Here is a 26800-nt window from a genome sequence, read left to right on the forward strand (position 1 = left end):
CTGGTGGCAGCTCCATTGTCTTCATAATACATAGGTCCAGTTTCTACAAAGATGGTGAAGCTGTGTTTTGACTGCTATATTTCAGTAGGGGGAAAAATCTGTACTTGAAGACCACTAGCATATCAGGGAGAAGGCCAGGCTAGAAGCCTTCTCCCCAACATGCACATACCTTGAAAATAGAAATTTTAATATGGAAAAGCAAATATCCACCTGCAGCACAGGTCCACCTTCTCAGTAGGAATGAAGTTGTTATTTTACCATTCATCTGCCCTCCCCAGCCCCAGACACCACCAATTTGACTTGCCAGCAATTGAACTTGGAACCTTCTGTATGCAAGGTGTGCAAAATACTGAATATCTGAAAGAAACAAAATCCAAGGCAGACAAGAAAACTCAGCCTTCTTCAGAATCTGTTCACAGATGTTCAACTGAACATGCAGGTGTTGGGGGGTAAGGGCAGTGGATGCAATTCCTCTGTGTGCATGGGGGTAGAGGAACATGTATGAATAGATTCTGAAGAAGGCTAAGTTTTCTTGTCTGCCTTGGATTTTGTTTCTTTCAGAAGCACATAACTTTATCAGTACCACCCTGCCATCATGGCCCTGCTTTAAGCAGCATTCCCAACTGCATGGAAGAGTCCACTCATGAACATTCTGCACACATAAGGGCTTAGGGCAGATGTTGGCTGAATACACAAGTGTGTGTTTGGGGGGGGGGAGGGAACAGAGCCAGTAGGCATGATCCCATTCCATCCTATGAACAATCAGTGACTATATGGGCCAGTGTCTGAAGAGGGCTCTTGTAACATAGGAATGGAAGTTCTGGGGTCTGAACTGACTCTGGCTGCAAGCCGTAATGGGAGCAGTGGAATATCTTCCTCCAGACATCTCAGTGGGGTGGCAGGTGTCTCTTTTCCAAAGCAATCCTTTTCAGGGTTTTTTTCAAAATTATAGAGGCAAAGCCCGACAGTGAAAATGAAACACAAAATGAAAGGAGCCTCTGATCTTGGAGTTTAGCAGGGCCTTCTACTGGCTGCCATCACTCTGGTAAGGGACTGTATGGAGGGCCCAGATACACCCCTGTATCTTCCATATTAATAGATATCTCCTAATTGTGACCAAGGAGACATGAGGACCCAAGGAGTATAAGAACAACAGTTTATTTACAGTGCTCAAATAATAAGTGGGTGACAAAAATTTAGTGCTAAAGGGAATATGAGAACTGTAAAGGTTAGTACAAAGAAACAAAAGCCTTGATGCGTTTAACTATACAATCCCTACTCTAATAACCAACACTCACCCCTAGCATTGGATGAGGGATCTTTCCCTGGCTATAAGCTCTCTAGGCACAGCCTGCCTGTAGCTCAGCCTTCCAGGAAAAGAACACACCCTGCCTGGGCTTGGCCTTTTATTGTCTCCTCCCAGGCCCCACCCATCTCTGGGCCAATCTTACTACCCAATCAGAGGGGCAGGAGGGATCCTGGGAAATGTAGGCTCTTTTGTAACTCCTAGGCAGGCTTCTCTGGGCCTGCAGGCCTCACTAGGCCCAGGATCATGACAGGGCTGCTGACGAGCTTCCCTGGTGCCCTCCTAAAAGCTAGTCGCAGTGCACAGGATCTGTCATTATCAGCGGGTGTGTAAATCAGTACCTGGAACTGACGAACCCTCCTATATGGCAGCCTGTTCCAAAGGGGCCGGAGGTCAAAATGTAACACAAGGCAGAATGAATCAATGTGATCCATAAAAAGAAAAAAAGAAAAGAAAAGCTAAGGTTCGAAAGAACTAATATTTTATTCCGGGAATTTTGTTGTTATTAATGCCGTTAATCACTGGTAAAGCTCTGCAGCCGCCAAGCTCTGGACATCAAACACAAGCAAAAGCTGCCTTCTGCAATATTAAATTATAGCACACTGCAAGGGCAGGGAAGGAGGGAGAAGAGCCCCAGGTTTCTTCCTAGCTCTCCCTTGCCCAGCTATTGCATCAACCGGATTTGACAGCTCCGTCAATACAGCTCCTAAGGCCATGGAACAAGCATTTACAAATGCTCATCTCTCAAGCAGGACATGCCCATTTTGTCCTTTCAAGGTCCCATCCATGCTGTCGCTCTTTGATCATGCAGGCAAAAGATTCTCTTTCTTCTTTGCAAAGGAAATATTGCCACGGCAAGCGATTAACAAATCAGTTCAACCTAAAGTTTTATGAAAAATACTTCTCTTTTAATTGCTAATGATGCGTGCATGAAATCTGGACAGCGCAGACTGCTGTATTAAAATCTCATCAACTTGGACATTTTTACTTGTCTTACGTAGTGATTCGGCAACTCGAAGCTAACTTAAAGGTTGTGTTACTACACTTAGATGTAAAAGAACAATATGATTATAATAGCAGAAGCGTTCCAGTTCTGCAAGACAGACAGATGGTGCTTTGAGTGCTGTGAAATGAGTTTTGGAAAACTTAGCTATATCTTATGTTTATCTGGAGGTCTTAAGGGAGAAAAAGGAGGGAGAGGAATACAGAACACGATTTAGGTAGTACTTAGCACTTGTATTTTTAATAGTGCTCTAAACACCCTTCAGCAGTTATCTCAGTAGTCCACCACCTGTAAAACAGTACAATATTATCACCCCAGTATTGTAGGGGTTTGCGTAGGAGGGAAGAAGCCTGAGATAATAGCTGCTCACCTTGCTGTCTCAAGAGGCCACCATCTTTACCAGCGATAGCAGGTTAAATAAAACCTTGAATTTATCCATTTTATAAAAATTCTACCACTTTTGAGAAAATAACTCCTACCCCTGAGCAAAATGTGTGCCAAAAATAGGTCAGTACCCATATGATACCACCAGGGGGCACCCCAGCAGTTCTTGGAACATCTGCCAGTTAAAATAACCTAGCAGTGAGTGCAGAAGGATGCACACTATTATCCATCCTTTAAATGGTCACCCGCAACTTGACCAAAAAGAAATGCAACTGCTCCTTCAAAAGATATTACTGGATAGCAATTAAAGCAGCTGTCTTGGAATTCTAATCTACGCTTTTCTTGGATTCCTTTGCACTAGGAAGAGATTGTGGAGCCAACAGAGGTGAGAAGTATCTTTATAATTATGATCTAACAAAAGCACGGCAATCTGTTGAGCAGAATGGTAGTTCGCACAACCACCCGCAAGCCATGTACAAGCCGCGTTCTCTGAAATTCACCAAGTGTCAGTGAGTGTAACTTCTCGCAGTTATTGAGAGAAATACTTACGCAGAGACTATTTCCTCCCCACTAACAAACTTTGCATATGAAACAGCCTTGCGGTGCCCTTTGAAGACCATGATTGGCTGCTTAGTGTTCCGAAGATCGTAATAGTGAACACAGTGATCTGGGGGAGAAAAGGGGGAGGGAGAATAATGAGATATAGAAAAACTGTGGAAAGCATAAGTTCACATCATTCAATTATTCAAGCAATCAGACACATACACAAAAGTGAAGCATAATGACACCATCTGATATCATTCCCCATTATAAGCCAGAAATACATGGATCAAACAGGCTAAAGATCTTAGCTAACCCTTAAAACAAAGAAAAAGGACAAGATTTTTATTTTTTGAGGGGGGCACTTAACCTTTCTTTTATTCCTGTTTCGAAGAAAATTACCTGCCCATTCCTGGCTCTTCCACCCTAATTAGAGGAAAACAGCATTTCTGCTAATAAAAATAAAAGGGCAGATTATTGCTGCCCTTAACAACAATCCCACTGTTGCTCTGAAAGTTCTACCACAATCAGAAGAATACAGGCTGCAAAAGAATTACCAGTACATTTTAGTTTCTGCCGAGTTCCCCCCAAAACAAGAACCAAGTAAAAAGACAGATCCACAATACAACAGTCTCCTTAATTAAGCAAAGTATTTAATCTTTCCACAATTTTGAGTTTAATTTTTTTTTGGGGGGGGGGGAGTGAAAGATGTTGATTATTAACATGTGCCAAAAAATCTCCGAGTTTTACCTAAATGTTAACTTGCTCCTTTCTGACGACCCTTAACTTGGAATGACCACCACATGGAAAAACCACCACAAACCAGTAGAGATCCCTAAGCATGTTGTTGATGCAGACTTTCCTGACTGTATAACCATGGTTAAGAGGACTTTCCAAGGACTACACCCCTTTTCCATATCAGTATCAACCATGCTATAAGCATAGATGCTTACATTAACTGAAGTCCACTTTAAACTATCGCTTAAAGCCTGTTTCCAGATTTGCTTCATAGAAATGCAATTACTGTTAACCTCAGTGCAGATGTAATGGTATACCATAGTTGGCACTATAATTTGCGTTAGCTTATATTAGAGACTAATGAAGTGGAAACTGATAGAATGAGACAATGGATCCCAAAGCACACTAAGAGTTGGATCTGACAATGAGAACATTAGATTCTAGGACTCTCTTTTAGCCTTCCTTGAAGAGAGAAAGGCTTTCTCTGATGGAGAAGTCTTTCTTTGTTGAAGATGAAGAAACAGTGGGACTGAATCTTGAGATCTAACTCATATATGGAGAAACCCTCTTGGTCAAGAGGTCGAGAATTCCTGCTTTAAGGAGAGCAGCAGAGAGAAATACATTCTACAGATATTTCAGTGGGAGCCCTGGATTTTTCTTTCACTATAACCATATATTAGACTAACAAAGCTGAGAAGATTGCAGTCACCGATTATACTGTTATAAATGATCACCAGCCTTATCTGTATATATCTGAATTTTACATAGCAAACTCCCAGCCCTTGAGCGTGTAATATACAAAAAAGACTATATCTACCAACTGAAGAAAATACTTCGTGCATCTGGCAAAGGAGACTCTATTCCACAAAAGCTTATGCTGCAATAAATAAGGTCTCAAAGGACATGGTTGTTTTTTACTGCAACGGGCTAACGTTGGCTACCTCTCTGAAAAAGGACTTACTAGATAAGCTTTTCAGGCAATGTTCTATGAGAAACTGCCCTCTTCTCTCCAGAGGGAATGCATAGAAGATACACTTGGAATGCTGCAGATTTCAGAAAACAAACTTGATGACAAGAGGAGCAGAGACAAGCAACTGGATTAATACAGACAGGGATAGAAGTGTAGTGGGGTAAGAGCATCTGCTTGCAGTTTCTGAATTCACCTTCCTAAATTCTGCAATAAACAACTTCGTGCCCAATGGCATATGGCCCGGGCACAGCACGCCTGCCTGCATAGCCTACACAATCAATCAGCTTCTGCTCAGATCAGTATGGGTCCAGGAAACTGTATGGCTGCAGGGTGCTAAAATTAGTCATTTAATTATTAATTGATTATTGCTGCCACTATGGTGTCTGTGCCCAGCTGAAGGTGGGTGGGATTTTTTTTTTTTTTAGCAATCCCAAATTGCAATTTTTAAGTAGATACATCAAGCCTAATGCTCATCACTTTCATTAATGCCTGAACAGGTGGCCATGTTTTCTAATTAAAAAGATTCGCTCCCCCTTCCTCTCAGACCATATGGACCTTTCATTGAACAAGATAAAAAGTTCTACCTACGAAGGAAGCCAAGATTTTAAAGTGGGCTAAGCGAGAGGAATAAAAATCCCAGGTACCACACAGCAGAAACCTCTCAAATTGATTTACGATAGACTGAAATGTGTCACCACTGGCATGACTTCTGGCAATCCGGTCCATCTTGGACTGTATATTCAAAGGGCTCTAAAACACTCAAACAATTCCAGGAATAATGAGTGCCAAAAACAGGCCAGGCAAAACAGCACTAGCTTTGCCAATGACTCTTGATCCCCGTCCATTTGTCTTCCCTCCCATCCCAGCAGGGCACCATGCCATTCAATTCTGATATGGGTTGCTAGCCCAAAACCAAGAATCACGGGCAACAAATACTTTTTGTATCATTAAGTAGTGTTTGTGTGTGTGTGTGGGGGGGGGGGTGTTTACACAATATTTTGCAGTTGCAAAACAGAAATAATTTGGTCCTCAAAACCAAGGGGAGTGAGTTTGTTCTTTGCCAAGATGTAGGTCTGTATAATAATTCTTTAACATGCTTTATTGAAAGAGCAGTTCCATGGACCCTGTTTTCCTTGTTATTCCTAGTGCTGGAGAAGCTCCCCTGGTGCCAGGACTTCCAAGGAATCCTTCAGTGGACTGGCCTCTCACCCTCTTCCCTTCTTACTGTGAGCTGCAGCCAGTAAGTAATGGGAGACAGACAGAAGCATCATAGTGCAGCACCAGGGAATTCTAGGTCTACATCATCTTCACCTTTACAGCTGGGAGCTAAACAGAGAACTCATGCAGCTCCAGAGGCACCTAGCCAGTCGCGAGGGCTAGCAAATTTGATCATCAATCACAATACTTTTGAGGACAAAGAATTAGCTCCTTTGAAAAGTCACTGCAGGACAGAACCAACAATCTGCCTCACTCACTGTAAGACACTTGACTGTTTCACCAGATGCCTCCTAGAAGTACTCATCAATCCCACAGCATATGACAGCTCTCTAGTAATTTGCCTGGAAGAATGTTTGAACGCTACTAAACTTGTATGTAACCAGGCTTTGCCTTAGGAGAGCTTCCATTCTTCTGTGCAATAGCAAGTGCTTGAGAACTTTTATTTTGGTACGGCTCCCATGTTAACAGCTATCTTCCTACGTATGCGTTCTCTGAAACTTTCTCTACTATATTCCAGTTCTAATTTCTTCCTTGCATTTATTAGGCAATATCCCTGACGAAACAAAGCAAAACCAACGTTTAAAAATGCCTTCGTTCTGAAGAATTTAGGACAATCCAGAGATGGGATAAAAATTCATCAGAGAATATGGAAAAGAACACTGACATTTGTTTAAACAAAGTGAAGTCAACGTCTATCTTGTCATTTGGTCCTATAAAGCTCCCTGCTCAAGAGGGCTTTTTTAAAACAAACAAACAAACAGGTAACACCCCGACCTAGATATTCCAAGCTAGCCTGATCTTTTCAGATGCTAAGCGTTATCGACCCTGCTGCCTAGTATTTGGATGAGAGACCACCGAAGAACACCAGGATCATAACATGGAGGTAGGGAATGGCAAACCACTTTTGAATGCCTCTTGCCTTAAAACCTCCAAGAGGTCACCAGAAGTCAGTTGTGACCTGATGGCAACAACAGTAGCAAGGCTACAGTAGAATGAAATGCTTCCAAAAGATGCTCTGGCGAAGGGATAGAGCCTGTGGACTATGCTACTGAGTTCTGGCTATAGTATGGTTCTACTATGCCATTTCTGCATAGTTTTAACATGTCCTATTTAAATTATTTCAGTTCCATGTCAGATTTCTGCAGTCCAAATCCCATCCTGTTAACTGTATTTTACTTGTACTATATAATCCACCCTAAGTCACAGAGAGAAAGGTAACTATAGTCTGATCACTGGCCTGCTGAGCATCTACCCCAATATGGTGTGTCAGTCTAGGATCTGGGAGAGCCAGGTTTGAACCCCTACTCTGCCATGGAAGCTCACTGGGTTACTTTGGGCCAGTCACACAACCTCCGTCTAATTTATCTCACAAGCTTGTCCTGAAAATGGAAAAAGGAAGAATGATGTCAGCCGCTTTAGGTCCCAACTGGGGAGAAAAAATGCCAAAAAGTTAAATAAAATAAATATCATTCCATTCAGATTGGCAGTAACTCTAGAGTATTAGATAGAGGTCTTCTCTAACCCCTCTGCCCAGATTTAATTGGACATATTGGGGATTGAACTTTAGACTTCCGAATGTAAATTGTGTTCTCTGCCACTTAGTTATGGCCCTTCTCTAGTGTGTACTGGGGAACATCCAAAATATTTGACCTAAAGTGTTAGTTAATATGTAGCTAGGCTCTCTTCCGACAGTGTGGAAAACAATGGTAACTGTGTTTGGGGAAACTGCAGGATCTGAACCCTTTTGCATTTGTTAAGCCACCCCAGTTTTTCTGTTTCAGCAGAATGTCAGGATAGAGATACAGCTAACAACTTGTCAGCATCACAGCACAGCAATACTAAAGCACAGAAATACTAAAGCTTCACACCACTTTGGGTGCCTCCGCTGACTGTAACTCAAAATTACATAAAAAATAATCCATTAAAGCACCTCCTCCTCAGAGGAGGGAGACAGGATCTGCCGAAGGAAAGAATTACAGGCAAAATCAAATTCCATATATCAGTAAAACATCTTCTGCAGGTTCTCTAAGTATGGTCATCCTTGTTCTTCAAATTGTGGCTAAATACTATGCAACAGCACCCACAGCATATTTCAAGAGGCACTGCTAACATGAAGCTTTCATTTAGGATCCATTTTATATTTAAGAAAGGGAGAGAGCCATTAATTTAGTAGAATAGCAGCTAAGCAAGGCTTTGTGTATCTTTGCAAGGTAATGCAGACTCAGATATATTTTCTCCAAGCATTTCAATCTAAAAATGGTCTTGGAGATCGCATAGGTCGAGTTCTAGACGACCATTAAGAGCACTCTCACCAGCACTAGAAGAGACTGTGCTATCAGAAAATCATTACAGACAGAGTTCTGCAGTTAAGACCTATTAGTTCCATCAAGAATTGATGGCTGGAGTATCTCCTGTGAACCTGTCACTTTCTGCTTTCCAGAGAATGCAAGACAGTATTTCCCAGTACAGTACAGATAAGGACAGCAAGAATTTAAGAAGAGAGTACTGCAAAGAAATACCAGACTTAGGGCACAATAGTATATATATATATAGAGGCATACAAGGACATCAGACCCAATATGCATCGAATATGAGGTTGGGTGGGTGTGCTGTCTTTTGCAGAAGAAAGTTTTTCTCCTCCTCCAACTGTCTTTCTGCAAATGATCACAAACCTGTTTTTAGTCAGCATTTTCTGTATCTGAGCTCCAAGACTAGAATTAAGCATGTGTGTGTGTATGTGTGGGTGGGTGGGGGGCAAAAAATCAAGAAGCCTTGGCAATGGGTTAAATAGTCCCCACCTGCTGATTCTGCCCTACAAATGCTTCCCGCTCCAGTGCTTTCTCATTAACTTGAGAAGGTCACATTTTGGAACAAATAATGTGAAGTTTCACTCAAACAGCTGCACCAATTAGCTCCGGACTGCAGAAATACTTCAGCATGCGGAGAAGCCAAATTCAGTATGATGATGGTCTGGGCTGCATTCTAACACCTCCTTGATAGGTATGCTCTGCTCCAAAAAGGAAAGCTACTAAGCAGTGCAGTCCTAAACAGAATTATCCCCTTCTGAGCGCACCAACGTCAACAGACTTCAAATAACTCTGCTAAGGACCGCACCATAATAGACCAGCACACAATTCCTTATAACAGTTTTCTATCAGGTGCATGTATGGCAGAGTACCACAGCTACTGCCATCTGATGCATGCTGTTATAATCATGTGTAGAGAACTTGGGCTTGTGGTGTGCCCCACTAAAACATGCAGTACTTACTCTAAGTTATACGAGTTGCATGTCAGCAGTGGTGTGGCAGAAGAGACCTGCAGGAAGCCGTGCAAAAGCAACTGACCGCTCTACATGCCTTGTTTTAAGGCAGAATCACTGAGGAATTATAAAGCACTGCCAGAGGAAATGTCTATTTGGGATTGGTTGCAAAGAACTAGCTAACAGGTTAGATTTTTGCCTGCCCTTGCGGAACTTTCTGGACAAGATCACAAAGCTTTTGCATTCTGGCATATTTTGCCACATATGCTGCCCCTGCAGAGGAAGGACTTGATCCCACTATCAAGGCTCCACATCTCTTTTAAAGGTAAAGGTGCAAGCACCAGTTGTTTTCGACTCTGGGGTGACGTTGCATCACAACATTTTTAAGGCAGGCTTTTTATGGGGTGGTTTACCATTGCCTTTCCCCAGTCATCTACACTTTCCCCCCAGCAAGCTGGGTACTCATTTTACCGACGGAAGGATGGAAGGCTGAGTCAACCTTGAGTTGGCTACCTGAATCCAGCCTCTGCTGGGATTGAACTTAGGTCGTGAGCAGAGCTTGGACTGCAATACTGCAGCTTACCACTCTGCATCATGGGGCTTCCTTTACATCTCTTTTACTACCTTACTATCAAGCAGATGACTGCATTATTAAGTGGCTAATTCAACAGTAGTATTTCTCTGCATATTTAATACCTTGCAGAGAGGCAGAAGCAAAGAGGAAAAGCAGCCTGAAAACCAAATGCCAGCCTAGGGTGTTGTGCATTTTTTTTAAAAAAAGTTTTACATTGAACAGCTTCCCTATGGCTTGAGGTTATGGATGACATTTGGCAGGCTATGGATAATGGCCTTCACACGCCAGGGACATTTTTATTGACTGGTCTGAAGCTTTTCACAGAGCAGCCTTTAAAAGCTCCATTAAATAACTCATTGCAGAGGGACAACATGCCTCATTTCAAGATTTGACTCAGCTTGGGTGAAACAGCTAGTTGGGAAGGAGAAAGGAAGAAAAATTAGAAACCATGTGTGCGTCAGGGTTGCCAGTCTCCAGGTGGGACCTGAGGATCTCCCACTTTTACAGCTGATCTCCAACTGGCAGAGATCAGCTCCCCTGGAGAAAAGGCTGCTTTGAAGGGTGGACTCTATGGCAGTGCACCTTGCTGAGGTCCCTCCCCTCCCAAACCCCATCCACTCCCAAAGTCTCCAGGTATTTTCCAACACATTCTTGACAACCCTAATATGTGTGTAGCTACCCACCTACCTATACAGTGAACATTTGTTCTCGGCTGTTCTAAAGTAGAGTTTGAATATTTATAGTACAAAAAAAAAAGGGTAAAGATAGTCCCCTGTGCAAGCACCAGTCGTTTTCGACTCTGGGGTGAAGTTGCTTTCACAACGTTTTCACAGCAGACTTTTTACGGGGTGGTTTGCCATTGCCTTCCCCAGTCATCTACACTCCCCCACACCCACAGCAAGCTGGGTACTCATTTTACCAACCTCGGAAGGATGGAAGGCTGAGTCAATCTTGAGTCGGCTACCTGAACCAGCTTCCGCTGGGACTAAACTCAGATCATGAGCAGAGGGCTCCGACTACAGTACTGCAGTTTTATCACTCTGCGCCACGGGGCTCTTTTTTATAGTACAACCCCATGCAAAATTCTTTGGGTACAAGTCTGCCAAAATCAGTGAGCTCAGACTCTGCCAGTCAGTCATTTCTCTAGGTCTTGCAACTCAGAGCCTTTTACTAGAATTTGGCTATAAAATAGCCGACACTTGCCATGTTTCAACAGATTCAATGGATAACTGATCATGCAAAAAAGTTGAAAATCTGCCTAGAAAGTTTAAAAATGCCTCTAATCGAAGCACTTGCCTGTGCAGATATTTTCCATAGTCATTAGATGCATTAGATAAATTCACTGTTTGTGGGGGGGGGGGGGATTGTTGCAAGAAAAACAGGGAACCATGAAGGATGGATGGCCCACAGCCATATCAACCAAGTTCTAAAGTTCATTCTTATCTCCTCTTGCATTCAGTATAAAGTTCACCTAACACAGTGCTCCAGCTCTCATGCCACCAATAAATGTGTCTGCCTCACTGTCATTGTCTTTTGTCAGCTGGTGAAGGCTTGTTTGCTTTGTTATCGGCCCACCTTCCCGGTTGTGTTGCTTTGTGTTTGTGTGTCTTACTGAATTGTTTAAATATTTTATGTACCCTTATATTTTAAATGCATTTTAATGTTCGCTGCCTTGAGAACTCTATTTTTAAAATAAATAATACTAAATTGCAGTTTACTAATGGGACATTCTCCTCTTCAATGTACCTCTCTGTATTTGAAGACTGCCATTCATTCGCTACTTTTCTAAATATACTCAATTTAGATTGTCTTTAAGCATGATACCTTTCAGCCTCTATAGCAGCTTTCCAATTGCTTCTAATTTACCATAATGGAACACTCCTATCAGCCCTGCAGCCAGAAATTTTTGGGTGGGGGGGCCCAGGACATAAAATTTTTGATGGGGGGGCGGGGAGGCTTGGATGCTTCTTCCAGCCGCTGAGCCCTAGCTCTCTCTCTCATGCTCTTGGGGTGGGAAGAGCCTGGGGAGAGCAGTGGCAGTGAAAACGGGGCTGCGGGCAGTATGGGGAGAGTGGGAGAGGCAGGGAAGAGCCCGGGGAGAGCGGCGGCAGTGAAAACGGGACTGCGGTGAGAAGGGGGGGAGCCAGGGAAGAGCCCGGGGGGAGTGGTGGCAGCAAAAAACGGGGCTGTGTGAGGAGAGCTTGGGAGGCAGGGAAGAACCTGAGAGAGTGGCGGCAGAGAAAGTGGGGCTATGGGGAGAGTTTGGGAGGCAGGGAAGAGCAGGGAGAGTGGCAGCAGCAAAAACAGGGTTGCGGGGAGAGTGGAGGAGGCAGGGAAGAGCCTGGGGGAGTGGTGGTGCGAAAAAGGGGCTACAGGGAGAGCTTGGGAGGCAGGGGAGAGCCTGGAAAGAGCGGCCGCGGTGAAAACGGGGCTGTGGGAAGAGCGGGGGAGGCAGGAAAGATCCCGGGGAGAGTGGCGACGGTGAAAACGGGGCTGTGGGGAGAGCGGGGAGGTAGGGAAGATCCTGGGGAGAGTGACGGTGGTGAAAATGGGGCTGTGGGGAGAGTGGGGAAGGCAGGGAAGAGTCTGGGGGGAGTAGTGGCAGTGAAAATGGGGCTGCGAGGAGACCGGGGAGGCAGGGGAGAGCAGCTGCAGCAAAAACAGGGCCGCAGGGAGAGCAGCAGGGAGGCAGGAAAGAACCCAGGGGGAGTGGCAGTGGCAAAAACAGGGCTGCGGGGAGAGCAGGGGAGGCAAGGAAGAACCTGGGGAGAGCGGCTGCAGCAAAAATGGAGCCGCAGGGAGATCAGCGGGGAAAAGAGGGGCCACACAGGTGGAAGGGGGGGTTGGGTGGAGGGGCAGTGCCCCCCCCCGGTGGCTACAGGCCTGACTCCTATTGGGATAGAGAGCTCTTGTCAAAATAACCAAGGATTATATTGATCTCTCTTTGACAAAGACTTGACACCATAACACCTAGTTCCATTAAAAACCCAGCACTATAAGAAAAAGGCTCTCTTATCTTTCATTTCATTAACAAAATAAAGAGGTGGTGGTTGCTACTAAGCTTCTATTTTATGGCTTCTCAGCCCCCTCCTCTCCATCCTTGTAGGGAGACCAGCTCTTCCACCAGTAAAATTAGAAAATAAAGTTCAGACAATCTACCGTACAAAGGCTAAGAACCAGCAAAGAAGAAGTAGGATTGGGCATAATCTCATCAGGCTCATCAGAAAGCCAACCTCTGAGTGAAACAAACCTTTCTCCACTTTGAGAGAAACAAACCTTGGACTATTAGCATAATTTAGCACAAAGAACCTGGGCACCTTAGACAAAGCTTTGGGAAGAACCAAATCTACAATGGTACAATATAACACAATCATAACAGCAGCCATCATATTAAAGGAAGTTATAGAATAAGACACAAAACCTCAGCATACATTTATTTTGGAGGGGGAGAAAGAGGCATTCCAGGGATGTAAATAACATCACAGTTCAGGCTGACTCAGAAGTAGAATTCTAATGCAAGAAGAAAGCAAGCTCTGGCAGATATGAGATCACCAACTACTAACCTGTCATAATCTAGAAAAGAAATGTTTACAGAGATGATAACTCTTTAGTCTGTTTTGTTACACATATATAACATTTTGAGTAAAATATTTTTAAAAATTATATTTCTACTGTTTTCTGTTAAAGTTATGCAAGTAAAAGATTAAAGGATATCTTAACAACTTGAATAGGCCAGGACCATCCAAGTCAACCCTGAACTATATGATTAAGGTCATTGAGGGACTGCCTCCTCACATATTGTCCAGCCTGCCAGCTGAGATCCTCTTGAGTCCCACTCTCTGTGCCCCTACCTGCTGGTAACACTATGCCTCTGGAATGCCATCTGCCTTCAGGCTCACCTGGCACCTATTTTACTTTCCATCATATTCCAGCTCAAAGCATTTCTCTTTATCCAAGCATTTAAACAAGGAATTCCATTTTTTTAGCTGCTGCTTCATGGTCTGCTATGAGACTGAGGTCCTTTCATTTTAGACTGCTGCTTTTTAATTAGCACTTTTAAGTGACCTGGTTTGATTTATTTATGCTACTGGCTTGGATCGTTTTACTGACACGTTTTTCGTGGTATCATTTTTATTTTTTATTGTCTGGTTACTTGGTTTTGTTTTACTGTTGTGAGTTGCTGTTATGTCTGAAGAAATGACGTGCAAATTCTCTAAACAATGCCTAATAAAACAAGTGTAGACTGAAGTTTAAGAGGAGAAAAGACTTGTTAAGAGTATTACTGAAATGGCAATCCTCTGTTTCAACACATAAAACTACTCAAACAAAACTGCACAGAAACTATTTCACAAACTGGGGGAAATGTGAGAAATGCTATTAGAATGTGGGAAAGCAACTTTACAGTGCTTGCAAAGTTATGGAAATTAAGTGAACATTTTATGCCACATAAACAGCATTATGTACTGAAAATCTCAGTAAAATACCAAGAGCAAACCACATAAAGATCTGTTTTGCCTGCAAGGGGAAACCAGGAAGGCGGGAGAGAAAAGAGTAATGTAGAACAGCTTTAGAAACCATAAGCTTTTCATCTGTTGAGGAAGGTAACCAAAAGTGTCATTTCATCAAGCAATTTCTTGGAGTCACTGGCTGGAAGCCCCTGAAATGCATCTACAGCCTTGGAAACTCCTGAAGTGGCAAAACATTATTCTCTCTAATGGAAGCAGCAATAAGCTGGTAGTGACAGTAATTTTGCATTTAGGGGACTGAGAAGAAAAGAGAAATGGAATGCATCTTAAAAGTTACAAATCAATACATTTATGTTGGACTGTCTGTTAAAGAAGCTTAGTTATTTTACACACTATGTTTAAGAAGAAACTCAGTAAAGCTGGAGGTGGCAAACAAATATTTATCCTTGAATCCAAGGTGTTAAATAACCCCAGCATCTCAGTCCTATTGCTCAAGGCAAGCAGGGCTATGTTTGACACTGTTAAGTAAATGCTGCGAGGCTGAACTGTTTAGAAGGACCTTTGGGTAGTTCATTGTCCTCAATAATAAATGGCTCCTGTCATTCTGTGTATTTGCTGATGAGATAGTATTAATATCTCTACATTGTTCTTCTGCTGAGCGTAAGTGCAGAAACTGCTTTGAGCAATTACTGTTTCAGACCAGCGGGATATAGAATTTTATTGATATAAATAGTAACCAAGGTGGAGACTGAGGCTAGACCTCTGCACAGCAGTGCTCTTTTCCCCGTGTGAGTTAACATGCAACATTCATTCTATGCCAAGGGTCCCCAAACTTTTCGGGCCTGTGGACACCCTTGGATTTTTGAAAGGGAGTGGCAGGCACTGTTTCAAAATGGCTGCTGGAGGCAGGCCTCAGGACCCAAATGGGTGCTGCAGAAAATAAAGTCAAACTACCTCCTCCCAGTTGCAAAAGGTGCATTTTCAAAAAATGAAGAACAAACCAAGGGCAAAGGGAGCAAAAAGAATAAGAGAAAAAATGGAAAGCCTTGAGGGAGGGAGGAATAAATAGAGGGAATAAAAAGAAGGAAAGTGTAAAGAGGGACTGGAACCACAACACACTGGCTAAGGAAAGCCCAGGTGCTTACCAGTCCTCTTCAGACTCTAGAGTCTGTAGGAAACTCTTTCGTTCAAAGGAAAGCAGGCAATTACAAACCCTGCCTTTCAATGGCCCCATCCACTTTCTGCACACATCATCAGGTACCATGAGAAATACTGGCAGGTGCTGTGGTGCCCTGGGCACCGTGTTGAGGAATCCTGCTCTATTCTCTTTCATTCAAAACCTGCAAGATCTACTAAAAAAACCCCACTTTAAATGAAAATCCTTTCTACTACCCACCCCCTTCTCTGCCAGCTACATCCTTGCATCATTCCCTATTTGATGGGAATGATAAGCATGTTACAGCAAAGAGCTGCAGAGTAGTACAGGAAACTGAGTAGAACAAAGTAGACATGGCACCTGTGAAGCAGAACTTGGACTTCTCCAGATCTAAATTATTAAATTTTGCCTTCAAAACACATTTGCATTATACCTAGGTCAAACTGCTTGTCTTTGAAAGGTTCTTCTGAAACAAATCACAGTCACCCAGCCAAGATGCAAGATTCTCCAAGCTCCATTTATTTTAGTAACATCAGTGTCCCACTGGATGAAGTTAACTCCAATCCCTTCCTTTTTCAGCTTCATCCAAGGCTTTCTACACATAACCACAGAGATGGTAAGAAGTGCTGTCAAGTTGCAGAGAACTTACGGTGACCTCAAAGTTCTCAAGGTGAGAGATGTTCAGAGATGGTTTGTCATTGCCTGCCTCTCACCCAAATACTAACCAGGGCCGATCGTGTTTTGCTTCCAAGATCTGACAAAACTGGGCTAACTTGGGCAACCCAGATCAGGACACATGCATGATACTGGACTATAAACCAGTTGCCTATACTGATGCATAGATATAAAATAAAACAAAGCCACTGAAAAGACAATTGGTACTTCCTTGACTTTATATCTCATGGCCTTGCTTGTTTGTTCTTTCAAATCTTTATATTTCTAAGTTTTCAATTACAATACAATAAACTTCAACACTTAAAACAATAATGAACTGCAAGACATATCACTTAAACATGCAAACATTTACAATAATAACTTGTGCTAAACATCTTCATCCTTAAAGCAGACTTGTAATAGTGTTAAAATAATGCTAATCATTTATAACGATCTGGGACAAACATGTGTCTTGTAATTCAGTTTCCAATACATAATCCAGGAAGGGTAATCAAGGAAGGGCGACTGTGATATGTGGATTTTTTTTCAGATATCTTTTCCATAATGACACGGTCCCAGGTTTTTCCATACCTCTGAACTAACTGTTGGAGGTGTGCTATTCTTCCAATATACAGCAAAGATTTGGCTGCTGTGAGTAAAACTGCTATGAGATTTTTCTTATTATTGGAATATTCCAATCCTCCCACAAATTTAACAGTACTGATTCCAATACTGACTTGGGAATTTTATAATTTGTTATCAGCTTAATCTGTGTCAACCCCCCCCCCCCCCCCCGGGAAGCAATTACTGGGCAATCCCATCAACAGTGTAGGAAGGTACCCTTATTTTCACATCCTTTCCAATAGCAGAGATCCATGGCAACGTATTTTAGAACTCATTGTCTTCCCACTTTTTAAAATCACCTTTTATTATCATTGTAGAACCAGCACTGTTCATGATGTTTTACAGAACAAAAGGTCAGCTGCCCAAGGAGCTTACAATCTAAAACTTAACATGGGAGAGGAAATGGAAGGAAAGGGAAAAGACTGGCTGCAAGGATAATACAGTTTAGTTTCTGTAAAGGTAGTCCCCTGTGCAAGCACCAGTTGTTTCCAACTCTAGGGCGACGTTGCATTACGACGTTTTCACGGCAGACTTTTTACGGGGTGGTTTGTCACTGCCTTCCCCAGTCATCTACACTTTCCCCCCAGCATGCTGGGTACTCATTTTACAGACCTCGGAAGGATGGAAGGCTGAGTCAACCTTGAGCCGGCTACCTGAAACCCAGCTTCCGCCGGGATCGAACTCAGGTCATGAGCAGGGAGTTCGGACTGTAGTACTGCAGCTGTACCACTCTGTGCCACAGGGCTGCTTTCTGTAGGGGAGGGGAATGAAGGGGTTTATGCAAAAGGTGGGTGGTGTGGAGAACTCCAAAGGAAATGTGAACCGATGTCACACAGACCATTGAAGGAAAGGCCAGGCATAAAAGGAAGCAAATGGTAAAATGAAGGAATAGGAAATCTTTGTATGGCTAAATGTTCTAGATTAGAAGGAGTGAAGGTAACGTATCACAGGTAAAAGGGGTAAGTCTCCCTTCAACAAACACAGAGAGGCTTACAATGGTCCTCACAACCACCCCAGGAGGTAAGTTAAGCTAAAAGAATAACTGGTCCAAGGTCAGCCAAGGGGGTTTAATGGCTGAGTGGGGATTTAAAACCAGGTCTCCCTAGCTCTAGACCAAAACTTTCACCTCTATGATTCCTAGAGAGCTCTAATTTACTTCTATGTTTATGTGGCTTACCTATGAACACATGAACATATGAAGCTGCCTTATACTGAATCAGACCCTTGGTCCATCAAAGTCAGTATTGTCTACTCAGACTGGCAGTGGCTCTCCAGGGTCTCAAGTTGAGGTTTTTCACACCTACTTGCCTGGACCCTTTTTGGAGATGCCACGGATTGAACCTGGGACTTTCTGCTTACCAAGCAGATGCTCTACCACTGAGCCACCATCCCTCCCCTGTTTAGCAAGATAAATAAATCTAGCATTTGTACTGCATCATCTCTACTTTACAAAGACACTCCAGCAAACGATCTCTGAACTAAAATTAGCCAGCCTTGTGCCTATCGTGAACTACATGCCTCAGGTTTAGGTTACAAACTTTTATTTGGGGAGGGGGGGCTTTAAACAGTTCTTCCACAAATTTAAAAAAAAAAAACATTCTAAGCAAGCGATATTTTCTGATATTTATCAAAATTTTACCTTTTAGCATCAGTTCTTTTGACAGTTGTGGTGTAAAAGCCATACACCCCCAGGGTAATACAAGTACAAAAAAGTTATAAAAAATGTTCCAGTAATTTTTAGCTTGGGGCATTAAAGAGAAATGTAAGATAGTGGCTCTGGTGTAGTGCCTTTTATCTGTCTCTCTGAATAAAAGGAGAATATCTAATAAAGCTGTTTAAGATATAAGAATTACATTATAATGAAAGGAGCTTTGCTGCTGTCTGATAATAAAAGAGAACAGAAAGATATGCACAAAGGTTGTTTTGATTGCTGTAGTGAGAGAAGAGTGTGCAGAAGTGTAGATACACAATTTAATGCTACCTGTGAAGACATGCATGCTGCAACTATTGCTGAGCACAACTGCGCCTAAAAATGAGCATCAGCATTCTTCCTCCAGCCGAATTTTGGAGCACAAATGCCCAAATGAAAGGGTATTGATTGCCGGGCATTTAGAACAAGCATTTTTTGAAGTATTGGAACAGTTTATGGCCCAATGCTTCAGATAAGGTTTAATCACCACCAGGATCCTGACGGTGCATCAAGTCAAGGTGGTCATGCAATTATGACCTTCACATCAGCCCTGGGACACCATGGGCTGACAAGAAGACAAAGCTACAGTTTGAAACAACAAAAGAAATGGGCAGGGGCAAAGGAAGGTCAGGAACAGCCCTTTCTTAGGAATTGAGCTAGAAGAGTATTAGCTGCTCAAAATGCCAGCTAGAGCAGCAAACTTCTTTGGAAGTACTTAGTAGAAAAATGGGGTTCAAGGGTTATGAGTGCAGCTGAAAAGCCCTCCCCCACTCGCTTCACTTGTGATATAGCAATACTTTCAAATTAAGCATCGTTACACCATGCCACCCTTTGTAGAAACACAGCACAGTGTAGTGGGGTAAAGTGGCAGATTAGGATTTGGAAGGCTCAGGTTCATATCTCCCTTCTGGGAGCTTGCCTGGTGACCTTCAATCAATCACTCTATCTAGCATACTTCACAGGATTGTTGTGAGGACAGAACAGAGAAGAGGGGAAAATGGAGGAGAAGGGGAAAAAATGTCAGTCAGTTTCCATCACTGTTTGGGGGATATCACCAACATGCATAAGCCTTAACCTCCCTCAAAGGGTTATTGTGAGGATAAAACGGAGGAGAGAATGACGTGAGTTGCTTTGGGTCCCCTTTGGGGAGAAAGGCGGGATGGGAATGGATGGATGTCTTCATGTAGGTAGAATGCCAACCTGCTCAGGCTATGATGCTTACTGCCAGTCACACTGCCTCAATCTATCATACCTCACAAGATTGTTACAAGAATAAAATGAGGGAAACAAATGTCAATCTAGTGATACAATGAAGAGTTACTCCAGCCTATGTCTACTGAGGGGTGACATTTTTTATTTATTTTCTTTATATCCCGCCTTCCCTGCCAAGGCAGGCTCAGGGCGGGATATAAATACAAGAACTGGAGGGCATTCAATGAAATTGCTGAGCAGTCAGGTTAGAACTGAAAAAAGAAGTACTTCTTCACCCAAAGGGTGATTAACACATGGAATTCACTGCCACAAGAGGTGGTGGTGGCTACAAGCATAGACGGCTTCAAGAGGGAATTGGATAAGCATATGGAGCAGAGGTCCATCAGTGGCTATTAGCCACAGCCCATTATTGGAACTCTCTGTCTGAGGTAGTGATGCTCTGTATTCTTGGTGCTTGGGGGGGGCACAGTGGGAGGGCTTCTAGCCCCACTGGTGGACCTCCTGATGGCACTTGGGTTTTCTGGCAACTGTGCGACATAGAATGTTGCACTGGATGGGCCATTGGCCTGATCCAACATGGTTCTCTTATGTTCTTATTGAACTAATCAGGCTTAGACAGGAGTAACATTGAACAGGGCTTCATGGAGGAAAAGTGGGACAAAATTCACTTAAAATATAAAAGAAAGATTCATTGAACTTGCCATGAGAACTGAAAATATTAAACTAATGCTGGCTGTATTTAACTTGCTCAGAAATCCTAGAAGATGATAGTTTCTGTAAGAGCTGAGTAATCTAAGGTGTGATGCCTAATTCTGGATATGTCCACTGGGAGTGTTGAGTCTACCTTTCAACAGCAGGTCAGTTACAAAGAGTGTCTTGCTGTAAGACTCCGCAAAAATACAAGTCTAATAAAAAGACCCAAATGGGTGCAAACTAGTGCAACTAAATAAACTTTCAGCCCCAACAGGAGCAGCATACCATCTGTATCACCCTTAGCTCTTCACCAAAAGTTCTACTGGGTAACAGGCTTGGATCCTATAATTTTCACTAGTGGAAAATGGGGACACTGTCACCAGCTCCCTCCTTCCACTACCAATTCTAAGTTGACCCTTTACACTATTTACTAGAGTTCATCAACCCTGAGGATTTTTGGGGGGGGCGGGGGGGAGAGGGAAGATAAGTCAGAAAGTTTGCTTCTGTAAGGGCTGCTCTACCTTTCTAAACATGATTACAGTCAGTCATTTGCAGAGATGTAAAGGCCCAGGAAAGGGGGGGGGAGGGCTAAAAAAGTGCGCAAGTAGCTTAAAAAAAACTTTTTACAAAATGTTCCTGACGGGAAATTTGAGAAATCTTAGGGAACACAAAACCCTTCAGTGAATGCCCCCCCCTCCCTTTTTGGAATGAGAAAAAAAAATTATGACAAGATAGCACAGAGTATAGTAGTTGGTATATCTCCCTCACACTTTTAAATTGGGTGTTTGCAATTTTGCTTGAAGAAAAGGCATGTACACTCTTAAATTTCATGCCTGTTAATGCAATTGTGTACGTTAACTAGCTTATACACGATGCATTGCATACTGTTAAAAGTGACAGAATAGGTTTACATTTGATAGAAAAGTGAATATTGCAAATATCTCAACTTTTCCCAAAACGTACACTCTCCCCTCACCAAAAACAAAAGCACACACAGGTTTCTCCTATGGTTTCAAAAACCTCTAGATACTGGACATCATGGTCTGAATTCAACACTGGTCTCTTGCTTGTTCAGTGCAGCTAATCCACTGCAAAATTCATCCATCGGGTACTTTCCTGTGATGCTTGCTTAAGCAGAAAGCACCTAGCACTAGAGGGGCATGTCCTCCAACAGAGGACTTCTTGCCATGCAAGTGTAATAACAGCATCCAGGCCATCAGTATTAGTGCAGAGGTGATTTATACATATAATTTCAGGATTAAAAAATAGTATTTTTTTTAAGGAGCAAGAGAAAGATGACCTGTATCTTGCTTTCACAGTAGTAATTAGAGCCTTATGTTAAGCAACATTGCATCTCACAGTTGATCATGTTGGAGCAAGAATCTACATAAACCCAGTCTGACAGCTACAGTATGACAGCTGGTGATCTAGCTGCCAGGCTAGGTCACAGTGACCTGATCAGCAGACCGGCTTGAGCCGGCAGAAGCCAAGTGATGCAATCTGCTGAGTCAGCATGGCCAGGATTGGCTGCTTGGACTATATATGATCTGTGTGTGCATCACACAGGTCTCTCCCTGTGAGATGGTGGTTAGGCGAAGCACTTTGTCCGTGGAGGTGATATTGTATAGACTGCACAAGAGAGCACTTGTCGTGTATATATGTTAATACACCTTTTGGCACTAGTTGCACGTGTCGGCCTGATTTTCTTTCCTGAAGCCCTGTGTCGGGCAAGTCATCTCCCTCACTCTGCTACTCCCGCTCCGACAGGGTTATGGGCCCAGGGCGCTTCCGCTGCGCGGAGGAGAGAGTTGAGAGTTGAGCTGACTGTGAGTTTGGAAAGAGCCGGAGGCGAGGAACGCCGGTGAAGGACACAGAAGCACCACCGTTCTCTGTTTGAGAGCCAGAGGGACGTCGGCAGCCAGCCGTGAGGAGGAGTCGGCACGATGGCTCAGCAACAGCTTGGAGTAGCCGTTGAGAAGCTCACCTCAGCCAACTACGCGGTGTGGAGCCTGAGAATGCAACACTACCTCAAGCGTGAAGGGCAATGGCTGTTCGTGAGTAACCCCCCTGCTGACTTATCTCCTGCCGAGACTGTGTTATCGGATAAGGCACTGGCCAACATAGTGCTATCTATAGGAGATGACCAGCTGGTTTATGTGCGAGGGAAGGACACTCCCAAGGCTGCCTGGGACGCGTTGAGTGCGGTGCATGTTAGCACCACTGCTGGTTCCCTCATGGCCTTGACAAGGAGGATGTTCCGCACCGTTATGCCGGCTGGAGGGTGTGTGAAAGATCACATCAAACGGCTAACGGACTGTTTCGTTGAGCTGGAGGCAAGAGGCAAGACTGTAGCTCCAGACGACAGAGTGTACATTTTGCTGTCGTCGTTGCCACCTGAGTACACTCCCCTGATAACTTCTCTGGAGACGGTGGACGTAGCGACCCTGACCATGGAATACGTCTGTGCCCACCTGCTTGACTTCCAAGAGAGAATTGCGGCCGTGAGCTGTCCGGGGGTGTCGGCCGGGCAGCGTGCTGTTATCGGTGTGTCCGGGAAGACAGCCAAGAATGAGCCAGCTTCTGCTGCTGGCAGGCGTCCGAAGGTGGAGGAAGTGGAGCCGACTGCGTTTGCAGTCCGTCGCTGCTATAGATGCGGGTCGTCGCAGCACCTGCTCCGAGCTTGCCCTGAGAGGGAGAAGAGGCGGGGGCGTGTGCGGCGAGAGCGGAGGACCGCCAGCCCGTGTGAGGAAGCAACCCGGCTGGTCACGTCTGCAGTAGAGAGCACAGGGTCTGCTTGGATTTTAGACTCCGGGGCAACGAGCCATCTCTGCTGCGAGAAGGAGTTGTTGAAAAACATTGACAGTCCTGAGCATAAGTATGTGAGATTGGCTGATGGGACCACTGCCAATTCTGTTTGCTCAGGCAATGTGGAATTTCCTGCACTGAAATGTATGTTGCAAAATGTGTTGTATGTACCCTCACTGCAGTCTAACCTGTTGAGTGTTAGCACACTGTTTGACCAGGGATACCAGGTGAGATTTGAGAAAACCTGCTGCAAAATCCTGGGAGGTGGGGGAAAGTTGCTTGTGACAGGAAAGAGGGAAGGTAAACTGTATGTGGTCCAGAGTGATTGTGCCCAGGTGGCTCAGGTGTCGAATGAGCCTGTGCACAATAATTGTATACATTTGCTCCATAGGAGACTTGGGCACTGCGGATTTAGGGCGTTAAAGAAAACCCTGGAGCTTGTGCCTAGTTTGAAAGTAAATCCTTGCAAATGTTACTTGGATTGCCAGGTCTGCAAGAAGACCAAAAGCAAGGCGTGTGCTGTTGCTAAAGAAAGCTCAAGGGAAAGCACACGAGCCCTGGAACTAGTCCATTTAGACGTTATTGGCCCATTGCCAAAGAGTCTGTCGGGGAGGAGATACTGCTTGGTGGCCACCGACGACCACACGAGGTACGCGTGGGTTTTCACCATGGTGCATAAGTCTGAGGTGTATAAGACATTCACCAAGTGGGTCAAAGCAGTGGAGAGACAATTAGGGGTTAATCTCCTAGCTGTACAAACCGACAGAGGGGGGGAATTCTTATCTAACCAGATGAAACGTTGGCTGGAGAACAAGGGCATTGCCCACCGTCTGACGAACCCGGCAACGCCCCGAGAAAATGGGCATGGGGCTGTATTGCAGAATGTGATGTATTGCATGTTAGAGGATGCACAACTGCCAATGACCTATTGGGCAGAAACCATACATGCAGCTGTTTTTTTGCAAAACAGGGTTTGGTGTAATACTGTGAAAAATGTGCCTTACAGGTTACTGTTGAACAAGACCCCAGATTTGAGTTCTTTAAAAGTCTTTGGGTCACGGGCTCGGGTTGGCATCCACTCCACGAGTAGCGGGGAGGGGGATGTCCGGGCAGAGAGCCTAATTTTTCTGGGCTACAAGCCAAGGGCCAGGTGTTATCGTTTCTGCAATAGCAAAAGCAAGATAACACTTAGTAAGAGTGCCCAGTTCAATGAAGAAAGCAGCTGGCCAAGGTTGCACTCCTTGCAGAAACAATTTGTCCTGCTGCCAAGTAGCGATAACGATGTTGGAGCGCAGCCCAGAACTCCAGCCCAGGAGGTGGCACCCAGTGGGGCTGGAGAAGGTGAGCCGAATGCTGGCACAGAGCCTGACGAGCAGAGTCAGGAGGCAGAGCCTCAAATGCAGGAACTGGAGGTAAAGTGTGAGAGTCAGGAGGTTCAACACCCAATTACAGGGGCAGAGCAACCAGCCCAGGAGGTGGGAACAGAGCAACCCGAAGAAGACAAAGCTGGTCCAAGCACAGGGCCACGGGTGTCTGCCAGGTCCACCAAAGGCCAACGTCCCGCTAGGTACAAGTGTCCCTATGTCACTCTGACTGTCAATCCAGACCCACCCGGATTTGAGGAAATGTTAAAAGAAAAGGCTAAGAAATGGAAAGCCTGGGTGGCAGAGTGCGAGGCAAGGGAGAAGGAGGCTGAAGCCAAGCGTCTGAAAGAGCTGGCTGAACAGGAACACGATGATGTGTTTTACAATCATGATGAGTTCCTGAACGAATTCCGGAAAGGGTTCCGAGCTACGTAAATATGAACTGTAATGTTGCTGGTGGACATGTATGTAAACTGTGTAAAGTGTTTTGGTGCACTGGGTTTAAATAGATTAGGAGGTGTGTTGGAGCAAGAATCTACATAAACCCAGTCTGACAGCTACAGTATGACAGCTGGTGATCTAGCTGCCAGGCTAGGTCACAGTGACCTGATCAGCAGACCGGCTTGAGCCGGCAGAAGCCAAGTGATGCAATCTGCTGAGTCAGCATGGCCAGGATTGGCTGCTTGGACTATATATGATCTGTGTGTGCATCACACAGGTCTCTCCCTGTGAGATGGTGGTTAGGCGAAGCACTTTGTCCGTGGAGGTGATATTGTATAGACTGCACAAGAGAGCACTTGTCGTGTATATATGTTAATACACCTTTTGGCACTAGTTGCACGTGTCGGCCTGATTTTCTTTCCTGAAGCCCTGTGTCGGGCAAGTCATCTCCCTCACTCTGCTACTCCCGCTCCGACAGATCAGACTTCCCCTAGCTTTTTTAAGGCTCCAATCCCCAATTCAATTAAGCCATTCTCTCTTTTCAGACCATTACTGATGCATCAATATTCAGGATGAATTGTGAATTTTTCATGGTTCAGTGAGTATCAGCCATTTAAAAAACAAAACAACCCCCCTCACCACCATCCTACACTTCTGTTAGCACTCACTGTGGGAACTGACCAAAGGCTAAATTCTGATTTTCATGTACTTTAAGTAATTTACTTATTAACTTTAACTGAGAGCCAGCATGAATTCAAGCCCACCATCACAAGAACATTGGGCTGTACTTTGAAGTACAGCCCAATGAACTCAATTGAGTGTGTGGGCTGCAGCTAAACTTCAAGCCTTCCTGGACATCATTCTTTCCTTGTTCCAATCAGACTTATGAGCAGCTTCAGCCAACCCTCATGGGCAATATCTGCCTGCATACTGGCAGAAGTATTATTGCCTTAAGTCTTATGAAGATTCTCAGCAGCTTTCAATGTGGTGAACCATCAGAAGCTAAATGAACTAGCAAAAAGAATGGCAAAAGGACAAGGGAGATACCATTTCCTTAGGAGTTTCTTACCAAGTCCCTCAGTGGGGCCATACTATCGCAATAGTAGTTGAGTAGCTACTTCAATGCTACTTCAATAGGGAGATTATGTTGTTCAAAAGTGCTTCTCATCTTGGATGGGAGAGATCATTCCACAGCAGTTTCCTTTAGATCTAGCCTTTCTACAGAGGGTTATTATGGTGTTTTAAATACTTTTTAAGTATCTTTCCTCTAAGATTCAGTCAATTTAGCCATGATGATTTATGTAACTATAACAGTTCTCCTAGAGATTTCTCCTACTCTAACTCAACCATCACTCATTTGCTTTTAAGGGTAACTCTAAGTGGAGCGCATAACATTAACCTTAAAAACAAACTGAGGATGGCTGGGTTAGGATGGGAGATGTCTCTAGGAAAAAGCATCTATGTTTTCAAGAGATACCATCCCCATGAGACCAAGTGCATTACCTTAGTAGTCTATACTAGTGATGGGTACGAACCAGTAAAGTCTGGTTTGGAGTCTGTAGTATACCTGAAACCCAAGCAATCCATTTCACTCCCCCCTCTGTTCCAAGTTGGGGGGAGAGCAGAAGGGACTGCTGAAATGGCATGTATTCATTTCAGCCTAACAGCAGGGCTGATGCGCCTGTCAGCTGTTAGGCTAAAAC

The 26800-nt window shown here is 44.1% G+C and overlaps 1 protein-coding gene across 2 annotated transcripts in view; it reads right to left on the bottom strand.

Moving 5' to 3' along the window:
- Positions 1–26800, bottom strand: part of COP1 (COP1 E3 ubiquitin ligase) — a 180288-nt gene that overhangs the window by 42930 nt on the left and 110558 nt on the right. For both annotated transcript variants that reach the window (XM_060232478.1, XM_060232477.1), the window contains exon 16: positions 3243–3360. In XM_060232478.1, the coding sequence (XP_060088461.1) occupies positions 3243–3360 (118 nt within the window). The remainder of the gene's footprint in view (positions 1–3242; positions 3361–26800) is intronic.

The sequence above is a fragment of the Heteronotia binoei genome, chromosome 2 (assembly GCF_032191835.1).
Source record: "Heteronotia binoei isolate CCM8104 ecotype False Entrance Well chromosome 2, APGP_CSIRO_Hbin_v1, whole genome shotgun sequence".
Lineage (NCBI taxonomy): Eukaryota > Metazoa > Chordata > Lepidosauria > Squamata > Gekkonidae > Heteronotia > Heteronotia binoei.